This window comes from Sebastes umbrosus, chromosome 4 (genome assembly GCF_015220745.1).
Source record: "Sebastes umbrosus isolate fSebUmb1 chromosome 4, fSebUmb1.pri, whole genome shotgun sequence".
Classification (NCBI taxonomy): Eukaryota; Metazoa; Chordata; class Actinopteri; order Perciformes; family Sebastidae; genus Sebastes; species Sebastes umbrosus.
Window position 1 is genome coordinate 17,698,018 of NC_051272.1, and position 22,239 is coordinate 17,720,256.

General features: G+C 36.6%; 3 protein-coding genes across 4 annotated transcripts; 1 reads left to right on the plus strand and 2 right to left on the minus strand.

Annotated features, from left to right (window-relative positions):
* Positions 1–452: 452 nt before the first annotated feature.
* ppcdc (phosphopantothenoylcysteine decarboxylase) lies at positions 453–6,555 on the minus strand. The gene is made up of 5 exons (XM_037767562.1): positions 6,305–6,555; positions 4,336–4,431; positions 3,784–3,912; positions 3,502–3,670; positions 453–1,444 (listed from the first exon to the last, which is right to left on the minus strand). Exons 1-5 carry the CDS (start codon positions 6,446–6,448, stop codon positions 1,356–1,358), a joined length of 627 nt encoding a protein of 208 aa, XP_037623490.1. The 5' UTR covers positions 6,449–6,555; the 3' UTR covers positions 453–1,355.
* Positions 6,537–12,745, plus strand: hacd3 (3-hydroxyacyl-CoA dehydratase 3). Its single transcript, XM_037767560.1, has 11 exons — positions 6,537–6,830; positions 8,450–8,492; positions 8,579–8,652; positions 8,759–8,923; positions 9,386–9,431; positions 9,584–9,694; positions 9,791–9,918; positions 10,584–10,696; positions 11,578–11,684; positions 11,762–11,893; positions 12,002–12,745. The coding sequence occupies exons 1-11, from the start codon at positions 6,753–6,755 to the stop codon at positions 12,076–12,078; spliced, it is 1,074 nt and encodes a 357-aa protein (XP_037623488.1). The 5' UTR covers positions 6,537–6,752; the 3' UTR covers positions 12,079–12,745.
* On the minus strand, positions 12,408–18,486 carry ints14 (integrator complex subunit 14). 2 transcript variants are annotated; one of them, XM_037767558.1, is made up of 12 exons: positions 18,384–18,486; positions 17,910–18,196; positions 16,605–16,712; positions 15,856–16,011; positions 15,389–15,507; positions 15,152–15,294; positions 14,967–15,059; positions 14,372–14,516; positions 14,113–14,246; positions 13,662–13,780; positions 13,329–13,394; positions 13,013–13,246 (listed from the first exon to the last, which is right to left on the minus strand). In XM_037767558.1, exons 2-12 carry the CDS (start codon positions 18,129–18,131, stop codon positions 13,013–13,015), a joined length of 1,539 nt encoding a protein of 512 aa, XP_037623486.1. In that variant the 5' UTR covers positions 18,132–18,196; positions 18,384–18,486. The 2 variants fall into 2 exon arrangements, with proteins under 2 accessions (XP_037623487.1, XP_037623486.1); XM_037767559.1 differs by lacking the exon at positions 18,384–18,486 and having other exon boundaries at positions 12,408–13,246; positions 17,910–18,131.
* Positions 18,487–22,239: the final 3,753 nt, after the last annotated feature.

Below are 22,239 nucleotides of genomic sequence, written 5' to 3' on the forward strand. Positions count from 1 at the left end.
CACGGCCGTGTTTTGTCAAGGGTGCTGTAAAACAATAAAAGGTGTAATGGAGAATAATTTTAATAATCAACTTTAGATTGTGTTTGTGAATCAAAATCTGTTTTGTTATTGTTATAGCTGTTAATTGTCTTTGGATCACAATGTTTGAGTAATTATATCTCTGTAATACTTCTTGTCCAACATGCTAATATTACAGAGCAGACAAGCCTCTAAGATTGCCACCTACAAGGATGAGTTCCTTTCAGTTTGTTACAAGTAAGACAGTTGTTACCATCTGCTTCCACTCACTCACATAAACAAACCATTGTCTGGTTAGGTTCGACGTTCTCGTCTGTCTTCTCTTGACACAATCCAGACTGGTTTGTTAGGAGATGGAGGGTTTTCACAGAGATAAACATGTCTAACACTATGTGAACCATGGGTTTCATCGCTGTTGACCTTTGGTACTTAGAGTCATGGTAAAAAGTTCTTTGTTAAATTACAAAGTGTTGTATATCATCTCATTTAAGCCACAATATTACAAAGACCTTTTTCAAAAAATGTTAAACAGAAATATTGTCTGCACAAATTAAGTAAAAGTATGCATTTACCAAAATAAGACACTACTATTGCCCAGTCGTCGCTGAGTCTGCAACATCCATACTTCAACTGACACTTTTATGTTATGTGTCCTGCAGTAAAGCCAGCCTGTCAAAGTGCCTTGTGGGAAAATAGTTTCCGCTGCTTTGTCTCACTTAATTAACCCCATAGGATCCATGACAGCTTCTACAGACTCAAATGAGAAATGGATGACTTAATAAGCACTTGCATTCAGTGGCTTTTTATTGCATAATGACCAGTTTCCTGAAGCACACCTCTGTTGCTTTAAGCACAGTGGACACTTGTTTTCCCCAAAAAACAGCAGAATGTTTGAAATTCCCCAAACTTAGCCACTTATTGCTGATGAAACCTAATCTCATAATGAAATACAAAGCCACGTTTTTACCCTAACTTTGCGAGGCATTTTTCACATATTGAACCTTTAATATTAACAGTATTTTAATCCAAATTTCTTTCACCTTTGACACTGACAGTATTTTTACAATTATGTTCTGTATGTTAAAGACAAAATATCAATTTCAGCATGTTAATGCTAACAGCCCAGGAATTACAATGACCTTTTTTTTATTTTTAAGAAGGTAGAATATTTGACCCAGTTTTATATTTATTCAGTGATTTGACAAAACGCAATAATAGGCCCATACCTGACATCAGTGTGGACGACGTTTAGGCAACAAGTGTAGACAGAGACCTTTCAACACATGACGTCAACACACATTTTTGGTGCCGGCTGAATGTACAATACAATGTCACGTTCATGTTTTCTGAGATGACTCATCTGGTTTCTGAAGAAACTGTTTGATAACACCAACAATACTCGATACCTCTGCCATGGCCCCTTTCCCTGGAATAAAGTAAAGAATTACAGAGTTACATAAACACCCTCTGTAGGGAAGAATAAATTAGCAGTCAGTGGCCAGGAAGCAATGGTAAGAAGAACACACACACCTGTAAATACTTCTCATGCACGTTTGGACATTCTCCATTCACACAAACACACTTTAATTTACATGTTTTCTCGTACGCTCCCAGTGTTTGCATATCTAAACTGTACATCAAGGGGACACAGCATTATCAGAGAGCTGCCACGCAAAGACGGACTTTCTGCTGATAATACAAACTTAAGGCTTCCTGTTGCAACTGATACTAAGTTTTCCACAACAGATATCTATTACTCTACGACGGTGAAGCTACTGCAGAGAGTTGACTTTTATAGTCACTGAAGATAGCTGGTCTTGTTTGTTTTTTAACTAAGATCAGAATCTTAATTTGCACATGTTTACCACTTGTGTTGATGGATCCACATAACATTATGTTTAAAGTTTTGTGTGCATGCCTTTCTGTATGATTATCTTGAGAAAAACACAGCATTTTTCACCACATCACTACAAGATGTAGAGGGAAAAAAATGATAATTTAGTGTATAACCTTTGTATTCTCTGTGTTATACTGTTCATGACTGGCTCCCTTTCCGCTGAACTATACTCGAACCCCTGATACTGTAAATGAACTGTCCTTTTCTATACAATACCTGATCTGTATAAATGATGTAAGGATGAAATATAGTCTAGCCTGCACATTAACTCTTCTCTTTCATGTCTGAGACAAAGTGTGCCTTCATTTTATGGAAATTCCCTACTTGAAAGTGTGCCTTCATTTATAGTATGTAATCAAATCAAATGTAACCAGTGTAACCTTTATAGTATGTAATCAAATCAAATGTAACCAATGTAACCACTGACTCTTTGTTCTTATGCATATAAAAACCCTGGTGAGGATGCACTCGGCATCGATTCCTCGGCAGTCGCTGACTGTCACTTTAGAGGTTTTTGGTCCTTTTGCGCAAAAGCTTAATAAATATACAAAGATACATTTCTCTTTGTTGGTCTCCCTTATTCGGTCAATTTCCACCACACAAGACACACGGCAAAGAAAGTTTAAAAAGCAGAGGAGTTAAATAAGGACAAAAAAACGACAACATGCAGCCTGTTGATATCCTTAAAGAACATGGCTGAGTTGTTGAACCTGATTTATATTTAAAATCCTAGATCAAACAATTCGATCCTCCTTAATGCTTGTCATCGGGAAAAACAGTTCCCCAACCTACCCCTTAGGCCAACCTCATTTAAATTTGTTGGAAACAGAAGTGGCTGACTCTTAGCTGAATTAGGATAGCCATAAAAGCTCATTCTTAGGGCTGACTCGGAATATATGTTTGTATTGGATTGCATATATAAACACGCAATCAAAAGTTACTCTTGCGTTTTTAGTATCTTCTAATCAGATGCACAAGATTATTGACAAACTATAATGGCAAGTAGTTTAAAAATAACAAGGTTAGGCAGATATAACATATAGATTTAGCAACAAGGCGGCAACCTTTTTTATATACGGTCTATGATAGCAACTACTGTTAAAGCATGTTAAACTGAAGGTATTCCACATAGCAACACAGAAGATACTGTGGCTTTTAATTCTACAACTGCAAATAAATGCAAAGAATTGGAAGTTGTGAAGAGGATGACAAGGTGTAATTATAACATAATCTATGCTTTAGAATCTACGCAGGATGCATATAACGCTGGTTAGCAGGGGGAAATCAAACTACATTGCACTTAAAACACACACAGACTACCTGTCTACTCACTTTCAGGACCATTCCTACATCTGTCTGCATCTGCCATGTCTTGTATTTAGCTCATTCTGCTTATTTTACAGTTACTGCCATTGACGTATGTGTCATTTAAGGTAATTGACCTGCACACATTACAGTTATGGTGAATCTATTTAATGGAATGACTGATGACTGACTGACATGACTGTTTTGGTCAAACCATCAGGGTGAAAGTAGATGTTGTAGATACTTAATAGTTTTAGTTTTTTTTTTCTTGTATTACCCACCTTCATCTCCACATACTAGCTTCTTAGCAATGCAGGGGATTTCCACATATCCAAACTCTGTGAGCCGTGATACCTGCTGGGCTGTAATGGGATGCTGCCACATAGCTGTATTCATTGCAGGGCAGAAGAGGAGGGGGCGACTGGTATCCCAGGCTCTTGCCACACATGTCTGGCAATGACAAAGTCTGGTCAACTTCACTTAAATTTCAGAGAAATCATGTAATGAATTACTATTTGCCGTAACATTTTGTAGTTAATCAGATAATAATTTCATGTTCTCACCACGAGATTGTCACAAATTCCATTAGCAATCTTTCCAAGAGTGTTGGCATCAAGGGGGGCAATGACAAGTAGGTCTGCCCAGCGCCTTAGATCAATGTGCAACACAGGGTCGGTTCTCTGAGTCCAAAGCTAGAACAGAAATATGCCGTTGAACGCAACCAATGACACACTTCCTTTCTGGAATGCATGATACTTTAGACCAGAGTTTCTCAATCTTTTCTGGCCCGTGACCCTGTTGTTATGTCTCAATCTTCTCCTGAGATCAGCTATCAAGTGTTTACTGGACAACTCTTGCAACACTTTAATTCACTCAATGCGATTTTGACTATATTCTTTTTATATTTCAAAAGTTAGATTTCAAGAGCATACAGGGAGCTTAAAATGGACTGTATGCAGCCATACCTATTTCATTTAATATTAAAAATATACCAGTTCTTAAAATATAAATTTTAGAAATCTTACACAATCCAGTCAGCTTATCAGTAGCACCAAGATTGAGAAACTCTGCTATAGACTGAATGGCGATACTAGGACATTTGGCAAGTTCATTACCTCCCATTCATCCTTGTCACTGTAGATTTTTACTGAAACTTCTGCAGGATTGTAGAAATGCTTGGCATGCTCCGTGGTGACTACTCTTACATCCACCTAAGGCACAAAACAAAACAACAACTGTCACAGGGATTTTTAAAAGCATCTTTTAGTATTGCTACAATGCTGAAGAGGTGGGAAACTAAAAAGAGACTCCTACACAAGTTGAGTAACTGATCTTTATCTTAGAGACCATTTTATGAGTCTTACACTTTAGTATACCTTAGTACCTTTCACAGGATTGTGTGGTTTTGACTGCACTTCTCAGGACCATGCAGTATATAATTTCATTATACAATGTTAGCATATTAAAGTCTGACTTTTTAATGACATCTTTTATGACCTTCTTTTTACAATTTTATGACATACCATGTTATGAAATTTTTATGGCATACTATATTATGGAAATTGTCATGCCATAGCCTACTATACAATTACTTTTTAATGACATACTATACTCTGACCATTTATGACCTTTTTGTATGGCATACTATATTATGAAAATGTTTATGGCATACTATACTATGACTCTTTAATGACCTTTTTTATGACATACTATACTATAACAGTTGCTGTTCTGGTAGAATGTAAACAAATGGGACTATCAGTGCGAGTTATGGGTTAGATTCTTACTGTCTAAAGTCAGCTACTACTACTGATGCACGTAGATGTGTCTACGTGCATCAGTAGATGTATATTTAACTGACTTTTTTATGACCTTTTTATGACATACTATACAAGGGGTCAGTAACCTTTACTATCAAAAGAGCCATTTTAGGCAAAAAAAAAAAAAAATCTGTCTAAAGCTGCAAAACATTTGAGCATTGTGATGAAGGTAACACAGTTTATAGTCTAAGTATATAGTATATAAGTCTAATGCAGTGAGGGCCCGAGTGCAAATGTACTGCGGAGTATTAGGGCCACATTGAGGGAAAAAAAAATCGTAGATTACGAGAAAAAAGTCGTAATATTACAAGAATAAAGTCATAACTTTACGAGAAAAAAAGAAAATAACATGTAAAATTACTACTTTATAATATTATTATTTTTTCTCATAATACTATGACTTTTTTTCCTCTTAAACTTATGACTTTATCATCATAATATTACAACTTTATTCTTGTAATATTATGACTTTATTCTCGAAATCTCAGATACATTTTTTTTCCTCAATGTGGCCCTAATACTCCGTCGTACCATAGACCTACAGCAATGATAAGTCAAAATGAAAATGTAAACAAAAAAACTGTTATTCATTTCCATTTTTAAAAATCCACAGGGAGCCACTGGAGAGGAGCTGAAGAGCCGCAGGTGCTGACCCCAGGACTATAGTATGACTTTTGTTCATGACATACTATACTAGATACATTCATTACTTAGTGTAATTCCCAGAGTTTGACTTTCTCTCTCTCCTGCTGAATGTTCCTTGTAAATAAGAATGTTTACAGCATATAAATATGTCTCAAACCTGTTTAGTAAAACAATATAAAACCCTAACACTGTCCTTATTCTATGTAACATTTCACTCAATAACACAGATATCTCCCCTTACTGTCACTTCACATCTCTTTTTAGTTTCCCATTGACAGCCTATTAAAGGGTTTCTATTACTACTGAGGAGGCTGGAGCGACTTTTGTTAGTTCAATCCCAGGTTTTAAATGAAAAAGACTATATATCTGAAAGTAAAATAACAATACTGCAGCTGAGAGAGAGGACTATAACAACAAGATTACACTGTTGAGATGTTTTATAAACAGCTGACTAACAGCTGCAACATCTCCCTCTTGTGGTTATAAGGTGAGTTGTGCCAAGTAGAGAAACAATAATGTGAGATGATGCAAGGGCATATATTTGGTGTTAAAGTAAGAGAGGTAGACAGAAGAAACAATCACTAAAAGCACTAAACTTTAAACACTAGAAGTAGCTCACCCCAGGCAGCTGAAGCAGCTGTGTCACCAGGAGAGGCAGTTTCAAGGCTGCCACGCTTCCAGTCACACCAACAAGAACACGAAATGTCCCGCAAGATGTCAACAAATCAGATTTTACATCAAAAACATGCTCATCTGTCTGCATATTTGCTTAATCACCAACAACAAGGTGACAAACTGCGTCGCTTACTGCTGTAAATCACTCTGTTTATCTACTTCCGTAAACATTCACCAGCCAGCCAATCAGAGGAGAGCTGCGTCTCCTGGACGAGCACGTCGTTACGTTGCTAGGATGGCGAGAACGCGCACGTACGTTCATGCAGGATATTCTGGCTACGTGCTGATGAAGCTTTCCAAGAACAGCAGCTAGCATGAAGCGAGGAGACTTCATTCATTGTCTGTTCAGACTGACATTTGTTTGAGGCAAAGCTCTACAAAAAAACGCAACAATGCCACTCACACCTCTGGTTTACTGGGCTCAACGCCATGAAGAGGTTTACCTGCGAGTGGAGCTGACAGACGCTCAGGTGAGATAGTAAAAGGACCTGCTGGGGTAACACAAACTGCATGCACGCATTTACGTGCATTTACGTGCTTTCTGACCGGCTCGTGCACTATTTTATGCCTCTATGGGTGAATATTAAATTATTCAAATGAGGGGTGCAGTTTCCTGTAAAAAGCTGCACACACTTTGCATATTGGATGGTGACCAGAAGATGATTTTAGATGATAATACATATTTGCATGGCCCTCTGCTACAAGGGCTGTTATTATCTTATCAGGTTTATGATCAGCTCCAAACCTGTTCAGTGATGCACTACATCAGTAGCATGGTTTTAAGACAACGTGTGTGTGCAATCAGTTGCATGGGTTGAGGTTATTAAGGGTAATATATCATTTGCCACTCGTGCAATTTTGTTAATAGTCTGTTTATTGGCAATACTGTATATACTGCTCCTATTTTTATACTTCCTTCTTTTTAAATGGTTCATATTTTGTAACACTTTTGTTTAGCGCTTCTTTTTTTTTTTTACTGTGTTAGCAGATGCATCTTGTTTTTTGCACTATTTTGTTATCTTATCTTATCTTAAAAAGCAGGTGTTGCTTCACCCTATTAGATGTCACCCCAACTCCAGGCTGCAGGAAGGACCTTCTTCAGCACACTTCTGTGTACTCCTGTTTAAATTTTGGCATCATAGTCATATAGTTTGTTTGTTTTATAGCACTGATATACTGTTTATATATATACATACAAACAGTAACATGAACAAGAGCTGATTCAGGGTGGAGATTGTGTGGAATGGCTCATTTTCTTCTGAGTTTCTTCAAACAAAGAATTGATTGTGGCTTGTAATTAAAGCTGCAGTGGGCAGAATTGGAGCAAATATGATTTTTAAAAGTTATTTTTTTATAAAATGGTCACTATATCCTGACAGTAGTCAAGGCCTATGGAAAGGAGGCTGGGTCACGCGTCATCAACACCTCATTTCTTTGGGGGTATAACACATGCGCAGTAAAATCTCGCCTGCACTTGCCGAAATTGAGCCAATCGCAACGCACGACTGCAGCTTCAGTTACACTGCGCATGTGTTATACCCCATAACCCGAGACCCATGTCCGCCCGTGACCCAGCCTCCTTTCCATAAGCCTTGACAGTAGTGCAAGAGACAGGAAATCTGAAAGAAATGATGTGCCTCTGTGTCCTCCGGTGCACAACCAATCAGAGCCGAGCTGGAGCCTGCCGTCTCTGAGCAGCTGTCAATCACTCGTGAACTCCGATCAAACGGTCAAACTAGGCAGCGCTGATCAAATATGAATCAATATTCTGTGACTGTAATGCCTATTTCTCACCTCAAATGTTCTCAGAAACATCTTGTAGTGTACTGTTTAGCTGTAAAATGAGGAAGTTTGTGACCCGGCAGCCATGTTGAGATCAGTTGAGGAAATACCAAGCACCGCCCACCAGCCGGAGCAAACTTTCTTGTTGATGGATTATAGATTGTTAATGTTTTGAAAATGTCTTTTACATGTTTTATTATTGTCTCTGTTCAGCTGTATTGTGCACAGGTGTTAATATAATGCTTTAATTCTCACTCTGTAGGAGGAAGTATAAACTCATCATCTGCCTCTCTGTTTGTTTTTGCAGAATATTGAAGTCCACGTACATGAAAAAGTGCTTCGGTTTAGAGGTAACATACATTTCATGTTCATTTGACAATAGGAATATTTTAAGAAGTTCCTGATTCGTGACATTCTTGTGGTATTTTGTGTGTAGCCCAGGGCCATGGTGCAAAGGGACAAAATGAATATGAGTTCAGCTTGGAGTTCCTTTTACCAGTAAAGTCAGAGGTATGTCTCCATTTAAAATCAGTCCTCGATATCTACTTCTCCTTTCTTACTTTTGCTCTTCTAGTTTTGCAGACTGTGCTCATTAAATGAGCCTGTGTGTTTCCAGGTGAGCAACAGGTCCACGCAGCGGCAGGTGAATATTACATTGCAGAAAGAGCAGCGAGGCTGGTGGGAAAGACTGACGCAACAGGAGCGCAAACCAGTCTTCTTGGTGCCGGACTTTGACCGCTGGCTGGATGAGTCAGACGCTGAGATGGAGATCCGGGAAAAGGTGAGATTCAAGTTTTTCCATCAGAGGGACATTTTCATGTGCTACCCTGTGCATTTGACAGCTGTATAAAGGGGGACCTATTGTGCTTTTGAGCTTTTCCTCTTTCCTTTAGTGTGTCATATAGTTTTTTTTTGTGCATGTAAAAGGTCTGCAAAGTTACAAAGCCCTAAATCCACGCCAAAGGGAGTTACTCTCCCCCACAGAAACACTGCTCTGAACTGCCGGAAACGCCTTGATCAGAGCAGACTGAGCACAACCGGTATGAGTTGTAAATAAAGTAAAGCGTTTTTTTGAACATGTTCTAGTAGAAACCAAAAGTACAAGTGTGAACCTGAAAATAAGCATAATATGTCCTCTTTAAAATAACATACTCAATATTGCAAAATGTTTAACTGACTAAGATTGTACTATTGATACCAAAGGCAAAGTTGAACACTTGTTTTATTTTTTTACTTTGAAAAGGAGGAGAAAAGAAACCGCCTGAAGGCTTCAAGGCATGAAGAGGAAGGTGAGTACTTTCTGGATGAATACCCGTTTCTCTAAAGTCCAACAATTTTGTTCCCAGTATTTTGGTGAAGAGTTTTTTTGGTCGTCCTATCTTAATTCAAGCAAGTTGTTGTCAGCTGCCTCAATGTTTTCTTCATTTTTCAAATGTTTCAGGGTTTGTCAGCATGAAAACAGGATATTTGTTCCTATATAACCTGGTGCAGTTTCTTGGTTTCTCATGGATCTTTGTCAACATGACCGTGCGGCTCTTTATCTTTGGCCAAGGTGAGGAAATACAAGACTGCTGTGGCTTTAACTTTCTCATTGTTTTCCCCTCTTTGATCAATTTCTTCATCATTTATAACACTGCTCTCATTTCAGATTCTCTCTACGACACATTTCACACCATATCGGACGTGATGTTCTTCTGCCAGATCCTGGCAGCAGTAGAGGTCCTCAACGCTGCTTTTGGTGTAGTACGGACAGGTGTTATTCCAACTGTTATACAGGTATGGGCTGCTCGTTTGTTGGATGTGTAGCAAGGTTATAATAGCTTTTATGAATTTTCAATAAGCTTTTATTTTATTTAATTTTTTAACTTAGTTAGTGTTCAGCATGTGTTTGCTAGTTTTAGTTTAGTTTCAGTTTTTCAGAAAGGTATAGTTTTTATGTTAGTTTTAGTTTGTTTTTGTTAGGGCCAGGTATAATGTTTCAGAAATATTTAGCTACATATACATACAAAATACATAGTTGGAGAACTGTGTAGGATTGGCCATAATGTTTAATGTTTAATTTTAGCAAAACACCATCTTTAAAATGTTAAATCGGTTTAATTTTTGTGGTTCAATGTCATGAGAGTTTACGGAAATACATGCCATCATCTTTTTTTCGGTAGTGATATATTACAGCTAAAAAACTAAAACTGAATTGAATTTACATTCATTTTAATTTTATTTTTTTATTAGTTTCAAACCGGCAAATATCGTTTCAATTTAGTTTTCTTAAACAATATAGGTTTTATTTAGTTTCAGTTTACTAAATATATTTTTCACTGCTTATGTTTTCGTTTCACTTTTAGTTTACTGATGTGCAGTGACACCTTCTTTGTGCAACAGAGTGCCAATACATTTCATTTTTAACTACTCATTTCTGTGGGTTTTTTTTCTTTTAATAGGTGGTTGGAAGGAATTTTATCCTCTTCATCATTTTTGGTAGTTTGGAAGAAATGCACAACAAGCCAGTTGTGTTCTTCGTTTTCTATCTGTGGAGCGCCATTGAGATTTTTAGGTAAGTATGCATCTGCTTGTCATTGTTTGTCACATTGTTTTTAATACAGTGCACCATTTGTGGCTGACGCAACTGCAGTTTCATTGTGCATAATGACAATAAAGCTCTTGAATCTAATTGAACTGTCCGTGGTGAACAGTCACTTGATTGGATTTAGTCAAATCTGATGATTATTTTCAAGTCAAAGTCTCGGCAGTCAGCACAATCTTCTGTATAAAGCCAGTATATTTAAAATCACACCAAAAGTTCTCTAAATGGACATAAACTTCTAGAGAATTGTGGATTTTGTTGTCAATAAGATATAAAAGTTTAAACAATATTGGAGATATATAGTACGCCATAATAAATACAAAAACATTTGATGGTTCCAGGATCTCAAGTATGAGAATTTGTTGCTTTTCTTGGCCTTAAATTATAGTAAAGTGAATATTTTGGAGTTTGGACTGTTGGTCGGACAAAACAAAACATTTAATGACGTCACCTTGAGCTCTAGGGCATTTTATACAGTTTTCTGATGTTTTATACATCAAACAATTAATCAAGAAAATAATAAGCATATTAATATTGATAATAGTTGGTTGCAGCCCTACAACAAATGGTAAAACTTTTGCAGTATGGCATCTGTGGCATTAGCTGTTGACACAACAAGCACACAGTCAGTAAAAGGGCATAATGCAAATCCTCTCAGAGCAGCAGCAGCAGCACAGACTCAATTTGAGGTTGAAGTTTACTAAGCAGCAGATGGGTGCAGCGGCTGGTGTTAACAAGAAGCAGCAGGGCATTTGGGCTGCATTGATCTGAAGATGGATTGTTATTGATGTCAGTTGATTAGCAACACGTCTCGTTTCCTCCCTAAAACTAACATTATGCTCTAATTTCAGGTATCCTTTTTACATGCTGGGCTGTTTCAATACAGAGTGGAAAACTCTCACATGGCTGCGCTACACAATCTGGATACCACTGTACCCATTAGGTGTTCTAGCTGAAGGTGAGCTTGTTCACATCTCTCAGAATTAATAATTCTTCACATACAGGTACTAAAATGTATGTCGCAATCCCATGCAGCTGTTGCCGTGATACAATCCATTGCCATCTTTGACGAGACCAAACTCTTCAGCATTCCTCTGCCGAAAGCCGTCGGTATCTCCATCAGCTTCTCTCACGTCCTGCACATCTATCTTGTCCTCATGTTTCTCGGTAAGTCTCCAGATAAAACATTAATCATATAGATCTTTGAGCTAATATTATGTTCTAATGTGATCATGTTTGTTCTGATATCAACCTTTCGGTTTCCCGCCCCCTCAGGACTTGTTATCAACTTCCGTCATCTTTACAAGCAGAGGAAGAGGCGTTTCCGTACCAAAAAGAGGAAAGCAAATTGAGATATAGTTCCAACAACACTCCTCAAACACCTTTGCTGCCTGCTTATTTCTGGATAAAATGTTTTAAATGATGCTCATAAACCATGCTCCAGTCATATCAGATATCATCTAGTTTTTGTTATGAGGAAGTTGTTATTCTTTTCCACGGCCTGTTTGCGCTCACTAAAATATTTTCATTTCTGGTCAACATGAACAGATGATGCAATATTTCATCATTGCATTGACGTCTCATTTACTGGTGATTGATTTCTCTTAGATGTAAGTTTGTATTTTGTAGATAAGTGGAGCTAAAATAAGCCATAGTACATACTTGATATCCTGTGTTATGTGGTTTCTTTATCCTTTTAATCTTGGTTGAGAATTGAGATACATTTGAATTTGAGTTTGGTTAAAATGACCTGTGGTTTGTGTATGTATGAAGAAAGTGACCACGTTCTCAACAAATACTGTATTCGTTATCATTCCAGATTTCTGAACCGTCCCACAAATCTCAGGGGAAATTACACTGGCGATTGCTAAGATACAGAAAGCATTTATGTCCCTTCTGCTCAATAATAACCAGCTACTTAGAATTTATATCCCTTCCTCGCTCTGTTTAATTATTTTGACAGAATTTCACAGGTTTCCTGTAAATGTTGTTTGACACTGAATAAAAATTTGTATCTGGTCAATTTGTGAAAAAGGTCCTACAAAGAAACATGTTAAAAAAAATTATGTACATGCTAACATATTACAAACACCTCATTATGTACGTTTTGCCATGTTTAGGCAGTGTCAAAGAACGACGGTAAGTTATCGATCTGGCTCATTTAGGTTCCACATATGGTTCTTGAAGCAGCCCCATTTTATGAGTTCCTTAAACACACAGGTGCTGTCTCAACGTTGTCTCACACAGAGGCTTAGACTCCTCAATTTTTACCAATTCACACGTGGCTCAGCTGGAGAAGTCCGTGTGCATGGGAGCAATGTTGTGATCAAAAGCAGCATACTGGGAGTCACCAGTGCTGGCCAATTTGAGTTGCTGTGCAGCATGGGAGAGCTGGAAAGCAGCGTCCGGATGGGCCGAGTCCGGCAGCAGGGTGCACTCTCTCTCCAGCAGGTCGGCCACTCCTTTCAGGAGCTCCCAGAAACCGAAAGCCAAGGCAGCTTTCCGAAGACGGTTCAGCTCCTGACAGATTCAAATACAAAACGGTAATTTAAATCCTGAAAAATAGAGTTCCTAGTTCAGAGCCATTTTCAGCTAGACTTACCTTATAGAAGGTTTGAGTTTTATCTGGCAATTTCCTTGCATTCCTCAGGATCTTCTGCACATCAGTCTGTAGAATGACAGCATAAATAACTTAGGTCAGTGGTGACCAGAAATTATTCTCAAACATGTTTTGACTCATTTATAATAACATCTCAGTATGTTCATTATATATTCAGTTCATTTGTTAGCCAGTTCAGTCAATCAGTCTCTAAATTGAAACTGGACTTTAGGAACATAAAAGACGCTGTGTAATGTGACCTTTACCGACTCAAACCAACCTTCATTTCTCTTAAAACCTAACAAACAGTGCTTTTATGCAGTGACTTTACTGTACCTGTAGTCCACTGGCCTTAATCCACACAGTGACATTCTGGGCATAGCTTCGTTTGACCGAGGGCTGCAGAGGGAAAGGACTTTTACTGTCATCTTCTCCATAGGGATTTTCAGTAGCCTCTGAAATACCAGGAGGGTGATGAAACAGAGTGAAGTCAGTATCACGATCAAAGGCAGCCAAATCAAAGCTGTGTAAATGATTAACTGCTTGATTATGAACAGAGAGGTCTTTGATCTCTAGGAAAAAAAACAATCATTTACCCGTACAAGGGTTAGTGTGTCATGAGTTACATGACAATGCAGAGTTTTACAATATACCAAACATGCCATACTCTTAAAATTAAAATGATGCCTTCAGGAACAAGAAACTATAAAGTATATACAGTATGCTAGACGTTTTGTTTGTTTGCTTGTTTGTGTCTGCAGAGAAACCAGAAGTGGTGAAGGGTTACCGGATATTGGTCCTAAATGTGTGATCTTGCCCAGCCAAGGCAGCGGCTCTGAACCAGGCTCAAACAGAGACATCATCAGGTTAGATTTCTTCTTGCTGTCTGCTTGGGAGTACAGCATGCCGTACCACTCTGGCCTGGAGAAAAGCAAACTAGATTTAGGCCATTTCTTCATATATGAAGTTGCTTTAGGTGTCCTAATTTAAATGCGCGAAATTCTGAACACAACATAATTCAAATATTTTAAATATAAAAAGCTCACCCCAGCTGGACCAGGGCCACCATACCCTCCACTTTAAGGCTGCCATGTAAAAGAACACAAAAATTTGGACTTTTGCCTGCCATTTGACTGGCAGAGGGTTCCTCCTCAAGCTCATCTGTGGTTCCTGTGCCAACTTCATCCACCTCTGAAATCAATAGAAATAAAATACATTGAAAATACCAGAATCTGACGTGGCATGCCGAGGGCTCAATGATTTTGTTTTTTTGTGTTTTAAAAAAAAGAAGATGTGTTTACTTTGAATATGAAAGGTGACAATTATTTGTGTAAAAATGGGGTTTCCAAAATATTATTTGCATCACAAACACTTTGTAATTTAACAGTTAATTGTTTTCTTTGTTGTAAGAAGATGTGGATGACTGTAAACCGTAGTGAATAATGTTTTCTTGAAGCCGGGAATAACTTTAAGTGTGGGGAAATAAGATGCAGGGAAATTCTGTTTTTAAACAATCCACTCCCTTTTAAAGAAAAGTTTGTAAAAAATCAGTTAGACCAAAAGCAATGAGCTATACAGCTGATTTGTCTATGAATGTTTAGATTTTCTTTAAAACAACACAAATAAATGTTCAACACTAACCTTTGTTTACATTAATAGGCAGTACCAAGTGTCTGGAAATAACGGGAGGGCTGGCAATGTCAGGAATTTCAATGAAGCCCACAATTTCCAAATCTGAAACAAGTAGAACAGAATGAAGATGTGGTAAAGGGATAAAATTGTTTAACTTTAACTATAAATTGTTAAATTTGAAGCCAGCTGGGTACCTGGATTGACTGATCGGGGCATGGGCTCCACCTCTTCATCCATCACGATAGGCTCAGGCCGAGGGAACACCTGAACGTCTGAGGACAAGTTCCCACAGTGCAGGACAGCATGGAAGGGAGAGTAGGCGTAATCAATCAGCCTCCTGAAAACATACAAAGACATACGATAGCTCCTAAGTAAGTCAAATATGAAAAAGCACTTTTTTTTCTGGATTATATCCCCAGTAAGAGTCGTACCCAAACATGGCCTGTACACTCTTCATGCAAAGTGGTCCCTCCATAGTGAAGATCTGTCCGTCACCTCCGCTGAGACGAAGTAGCTCCTCCAAGTTGTCCATGGCATCAGTCATCTGTAACTGCAATTACACAAGACAGGGGTTACATTGATTGCAGCTAGCAAATCTATAGCAAGTGCAAACTTTTCAATGAAGTAGTCATCAATACTCGTCACTATGAATCTCTAAACTCTCTTAGCTCAAAAGTGAAAGTCGTAACAACTGTCAAACTGCCTTTCTCTCATCCAAAGATTTCTTGAGGAATATCTAATATATCAAGGCCCAGTAGAAGCCATCTCCTTAGATCTTGTTCATGACCAGCTGCTTCTGGCTGCATGGTATCTGATCAAATTCCCTCCATGGTTTTACACTGACTGTGTTCAGATCAAGATGCAAGTAAATGGCGATTAATGTTGACTCAGTCATTACCTCCTCTGCATTGGCTACAGACATGATGAACATTTTTGTAGGGAAAGGGAAAGGGAGTGGGAACTTCTTGTCATCCCCACGATGCTTCAGGGATTGGAGGGAGTGACGTAGGGAACCCTTGCCAATACCAAGAGATCCATCAGTAACCAGCACCACCTATAGGACAAAAGGAGGGAGGTACACAAACATCACCATATGTAACAAAGGATGGATACAGATGGCTGAAATCACAATGGAAAAATGATTTGACCAGCTTTATTTAATCAATACTAAATTCAGGAGGTGTGATGATATTGTATAAATGATATTGTCAGGTCTCCCAAACTCTGGACTGCACTTCCTATAGAGATACGATCATCTAACTGTATCCATTTTAGGATAGCATTCCTATAAGCAGAAGGGTATAAATATATGTATATATACATCTGTTTCTAGACGCATGTGTACATTTATACACATGTATATATACTGTATATTTGTTTTTATCAACTTGTCCTACCATTTTACCACTTCTATTATTATTGATATGTTCTGTGATGTTCTGTTTTAGCAGTTACCATATTTGTTTAACTTTATTTATCTACTTTTATTGTCTGATGTTCTGTTTTAGCAGCTACCATATCTTTTACTTTATTTATCTGCTTTTATTGTCTTGTGAAGCACTTTGTAACATCTGTTTTGAGAAGTGCTATATAAATACATTTCTTCTTCTTATTATTATTATTATTATAAAAGAACTGAGAAATTACCTGACAGGGACAGGCACTGCCCCACTCCTGCTGTACCACGTTACTAACTCCATTAAGAGCTGATTCAACACAGGTCTTGTCATAGTCTTCCAGGTTGCCCAGAGCCTCCTGCACACAGACAAAGAAAATGCATTAATTAGCTAATCCCCAACTCTTCTCCAATGTCAGACTTGTTTTCTCTGAGGTCAAACTCAGGTGACGATTTATTTATATATATTATATTATATATTATATATATTTGCACATAAATAAAACTGCACAAAATCCAGTCAATGAAAAAAACAAAAAAGAAATGTGTCAGGAGAGGTCAAGAAGCCACAGACTCATACAAAAGACCTCCCCCCAACCCCAGGAGAAAAAAACAATAACAAAAAAGGAAGAAAGATCTAAACTAACATAATTTAAAAAAAACAACAAAAGTTAAACAATGTGGACAGTGGAAAATAATCCAATAAAAACAATGAAATACATACAAAAAACAGTACAGAAAAAAAATAAAATGTATCTCAACATATCAAAAGATAATTAGACATCATGAATTAAATGTGATGATGAATATATATAAATATATATATACAAATACAGTATAGATATACATATATATATATATATATATATATACATATATATTTTTATCTGTGTAACTCTGAAATGGTAACATCCAATCACAACATTAATCGGGTTAAATGGAACATATGGCTTCTGAATCATCTACACAGTGAAGGGAACAGAGACGGTGGTCCAACGATTCGCACACTAATGTTTTATCTCAGATCACAGTGAGTGAGAAAGAAAAACATTCTTCTTAAATGTTTATCTGCTGTACTAAACTGAAATATTAGTATATATATATATATATATATATATGTTATAACCTTGATACTTCATAGTTCTGTGAGAATTGTTTATATGTATATATATATATATATATATATGTATACATATATATATAATGTATATATATATATATACATATATATATATATGTGTGTGTGTATATATATATATATACATATATATATATATGTTATAACCTTGATACTTCATAGTTCTGTGAGAATTGTTTATATGTATATATATATATATATATATATATATATATATATATGTATACATATATATATATGTATATATATATATATATACACATATATATATATGTGTATATATATATATGATTTTGAACTGATGCTATATGTTTCAGAAGGAGAAAAAAAAAACAACAACAAAAAAGGAAGACTCAGGAGAGCAAAACATGCTCTGACTTCTCAGATTGACATTCTCATAAGAGGCACTTTGTTTTACCTGTAGTGCGTTGTAGTCTCTAGTGAAAGGCACCAGGAGCTCCCAGAGAGAAGAGAAGGCCATCAGTGAAGTGAACTCCAGGCGGTAGTTAGAGGCCATGTGTTCAAACAACATATTGAGTCCGTGGACAGCCAGGTTCTTCCTCTGAAACTCCTCATTCCCATCCAGAGCCACCGGCCGGGTCATGGACAGAGACACGTCCATCAGGACCACGGTAGGCATGTTGACTCAACTTATATAGATTACCAATAACACAGTGGAGTTAAAGCACCACCAGCGTGCTCCCACTGCAGGAGAGAGAAAGAAAACAAAGAGTAAGAGGAGAAGGTGGCTAACTTAGCTGTATGTGCAGTCTCTTGCTGTCTCTGGAGGACATGTTAACACATTCAACACATGCGATCAGATAACTATCCACTACAGTACTATACAGTCATTAATTAATATGATAACAACTTAATATATAGATATACGTGCCATTCAACGTTTCGCTCGCTATCCACTGTTTGTGTTGAAGTGTGCACCACTACTTCCGTCCGGGTGACAGCAGTGCACTTTAGAATAAATAGTTCCTACCACGTGATCTTTGGACATTTTTTATATCTCTGTGCTGAAAAACCTACACATAAAATCAACAGGGAAATTCACGAATTTCAACATGAAGTTTGATCTAAGAAGTCAGTCCGGACTTGTGGTTGTTGTTTTTAAACTAAATGATAATATGGTATACTATGATCAGCCATATCATTAAGACATCATGGACACCCTGACCGGTCTGCGGCTGCGTAGACCCATACCCAGCTAACTTTCTATGTGAACCAGCATTAAAGGGCCCATATTATAAAAAAGTGAGATTTCCATGTTTTTTTATTATAAAGCAGGCTTAAGTCCTATATAAATACTGTGAAAGTATCGAAACGCTCAATCCACAGGGAAATACACACAGCCCGTATTCAGAAACTCTGCATTTAAAACAAGCTGTCAGGATTTCTGTCCATTTGTGATTTCATGAATATACAATATTTAGACCCTTTTTCACAGATTTAATCGTAACATTCTAAATGTGTCCCAGTTTATCTCCTGGTTGCAGTGTATGTGTATGTCATCAGCTGACAGGAAGTACACATGGATCCAAGCTGTTGCCTAGCAACGCAATTCTGTTGCAATTTCGTCGCAATTCCGTCGAAATGCGCTAAAACGGAGCGTTTCAGACAGAGTATAAATACAGGCATATTCAGGCTGACAGTATGAGGAAAATAATTTTATTTTTTTTAACATTACAGCATGTAAACATGTTCTAGTAGAAACACAAAATACAAGTATGATCCTGAAAATGAGTTATCTACTGCCCTGAGCTATTTCACAAATTCTAACATATCATGTCAAATAAAGACTACAAAACAGTTAGAGTATAGTGTGTCGGAAAAAAGTCATAGTATAGTATGTTGAAAAAAAAGTCATTGGAGAGTATCCAGAAAAAAGTCATAGTATGTCGAAAAATTTCATGAAAAAAAGTCATAGAATAGTATGTTGAAAAATATCATTAAAAAAGTCATATTATAGTATGTTGAAAAATGTCATTAAAAAAAAGTCATATTATAGTATGTTGAAAATTTTCATGGAAAAAAAGTCATAGTATAGTATTGCGTAAAATTTCACCAAAAAAGTCATAGTATAGTATGTCGAAAAATGACATGAAAAAAAGTCATAGTATAGCATGGTGAAATTTTACGCCATACTATACATTGGCAGTCGATGTTTGTGAAGTGATGCAAATTCTTATGTCGTTCTTCTCTTCTTTTCTCCCCAGATGAGTGCAGAGTTTACGGACCAAAACTGAGGATTACAAGTTTCTTCACTCACTTCATCCACGTCTTCTACTGTATGAGTGTACTCAGAGAGGTCATTCTGGGTCATGTGTGCCGCATTATCAATAAAAAAAACAAATGTAATTAAAAATGTATGTTTTTTTTGTTCCATAACCCTCTCCTTGTACCTCTCCGAAATAATGGGAGGAGACAGTCTCAGACCCCCTTGTCCACCTCCCAAAGCCATGTGCACTTAGAGCTATTCTCTTTGTGTATTTGACCTCTTTAATGCACCACATAAGGTTTGAACTGACAGCCTCCAGTCTTCTATCACCCTGAGCCGTCTGATCTGTCATACTGCCCTGATGCTTCGTAGCATATCGGACTTATTCACTCTTGGTGTTGGACTTTTATGGCTTTTATGACTTTTATGACTTTTATGACTTTTATGGCATATTATACAATTATATTTTTACATGACTCTTTTGTGGCATACTATGACATTTTTAATGACATTTTTATGGAATACTATCATATTGTTTATGAAATGTTTAATGGCTTTTTTAAGACATACTATATAATATTTATTATGAAATTTTGCATGACACTTATGGCATACTATACTATGATATTTTTATATGACTCCTATACTACATTTGTTATGACATTTTAATGTCCGATTGTGTATTTTTAATTCATGTAGTGCATGTGTTGTACCCCAAAGATATGACCCCAAAACCATGATATGAACCGAACGGTGAATTTTGTGAACCGTTCCACCCCTATACTATACTATGATATTTTCATGAAATATTTGACACTTTGTGATATACTATCATATCATAATTTTTATGATATACTATATTTGGGTGATATTTTTATGACTATTTATGGTTTACCATACTATGATATTTTTAATTAAATTTTTCTGGCATACTATCCTATGATATTTTTTATGACATTTTTCTGGCATACAACACCATGACATTTCTTATGAGTTTCATGACATACTATGATATTTTTTTAATCACACTTTTATGACATACTATACTATGACTTTCTTATGACATATTTATGGCATACTATCCTATAATATTTTCTTAATGAAATTCTTATGTAATACTATACTATGATATTTTTATCACTCTTTTACGGCATACTATACTATGACGTTTTTAACGACATTTTATGGCATACTATATTATATTTTTGTGACACACTTTACTACAATATTTTTATGACTCTTTATGGTATACTGTAGTATGATATTTTTATGGCATACTATACTATGATATTTTTAATGAAATTTTTATGGCACACTGCTACAGGCCTTGTTATTTTTCTGTGTTGTTGCCAAGAATAGCATTGTGTTCCAGATCTCTAGTATCTCTATCACAGCTTTACAGCATTGCGTTTACTGGGGCTGGTCCACCTTGATGGGGATTTCCTCTGCCGGCATTGGTGCGGTGTCCCTGAAGCTTCTCCCTACTTCGTCCGGTGTCGTCTTCATTGCATGATTGTGATCAACTATGGACCATCATGCGATTGATTGTGATTAACTATGGACCATCATGCGAATAATTGTGATTAACTATGGACCATCATGCGATTAATCACGATTAAATATTTGAATCGATTGACAGCCCAAATTTTTATTATTTTCATATTATAATAATGATGCATTGGGTGTCTGATTTAGGATGTTCTGTGACTCTTGTTCTGTGTGACAAAAGACCCATGAGTTACCAGCACCACCTACAGGACAGAAAAGAGAGATACAAAACATAACCCTATGTAACAACCTGCACAAATAGCTGAGTTCACAATGTACTGTGAAGTATTTGCTTTATATTTCTTTATAAATGATTGTTTAAATAACAATATTGTTGTTTATATATTCAGTTATATTTTCGACTAATCTGATTACAACATTTTTTCACTTTTGGGCCCCATACAGGACAAGATATGTAGCCTTGAAAGTTTTTGGAGTAGTTTTATCAATTTTAATAAACTACAAAGCTTTTATATTAAATTCACCAAATATAATATACCATTTAGAGCTGCATTGTGTAATACATTATTATTATTTTTTAAGGAAGTTGAGATATATGAAAAAAGGTTTAAGTAACTGGACAAGAGCAGTTGGAAGAAATTTAAAAACTCTATTGTTCAATCTAGATGAAACATTAGTATTGAATAACAATATTGTTGTTTATATATTCAGTTATAATTTCAACTTATCTGATAACCTTTTACAACATTTTGTCACTTTTGGGCCCCATAAAGGAGAAGATATGTAGCCTAGAAAGCTTTTGGAGTACAATTGTATCAGTCTTAATAAACTGCTAAGGGCCAGCTATTATATTAAGTTCACCGATATACCATTTAGAGCTGCATGGTGTAATAGTTTATTATAATTTTTTAAGGAAGCTGAGATATTTGAAAAAAAGGTTAAAATAACTGGATAATTATTTTGAACAGTGCAGTACCACCAAAATAAGTTCACACATCAATAGTCTCCTCAT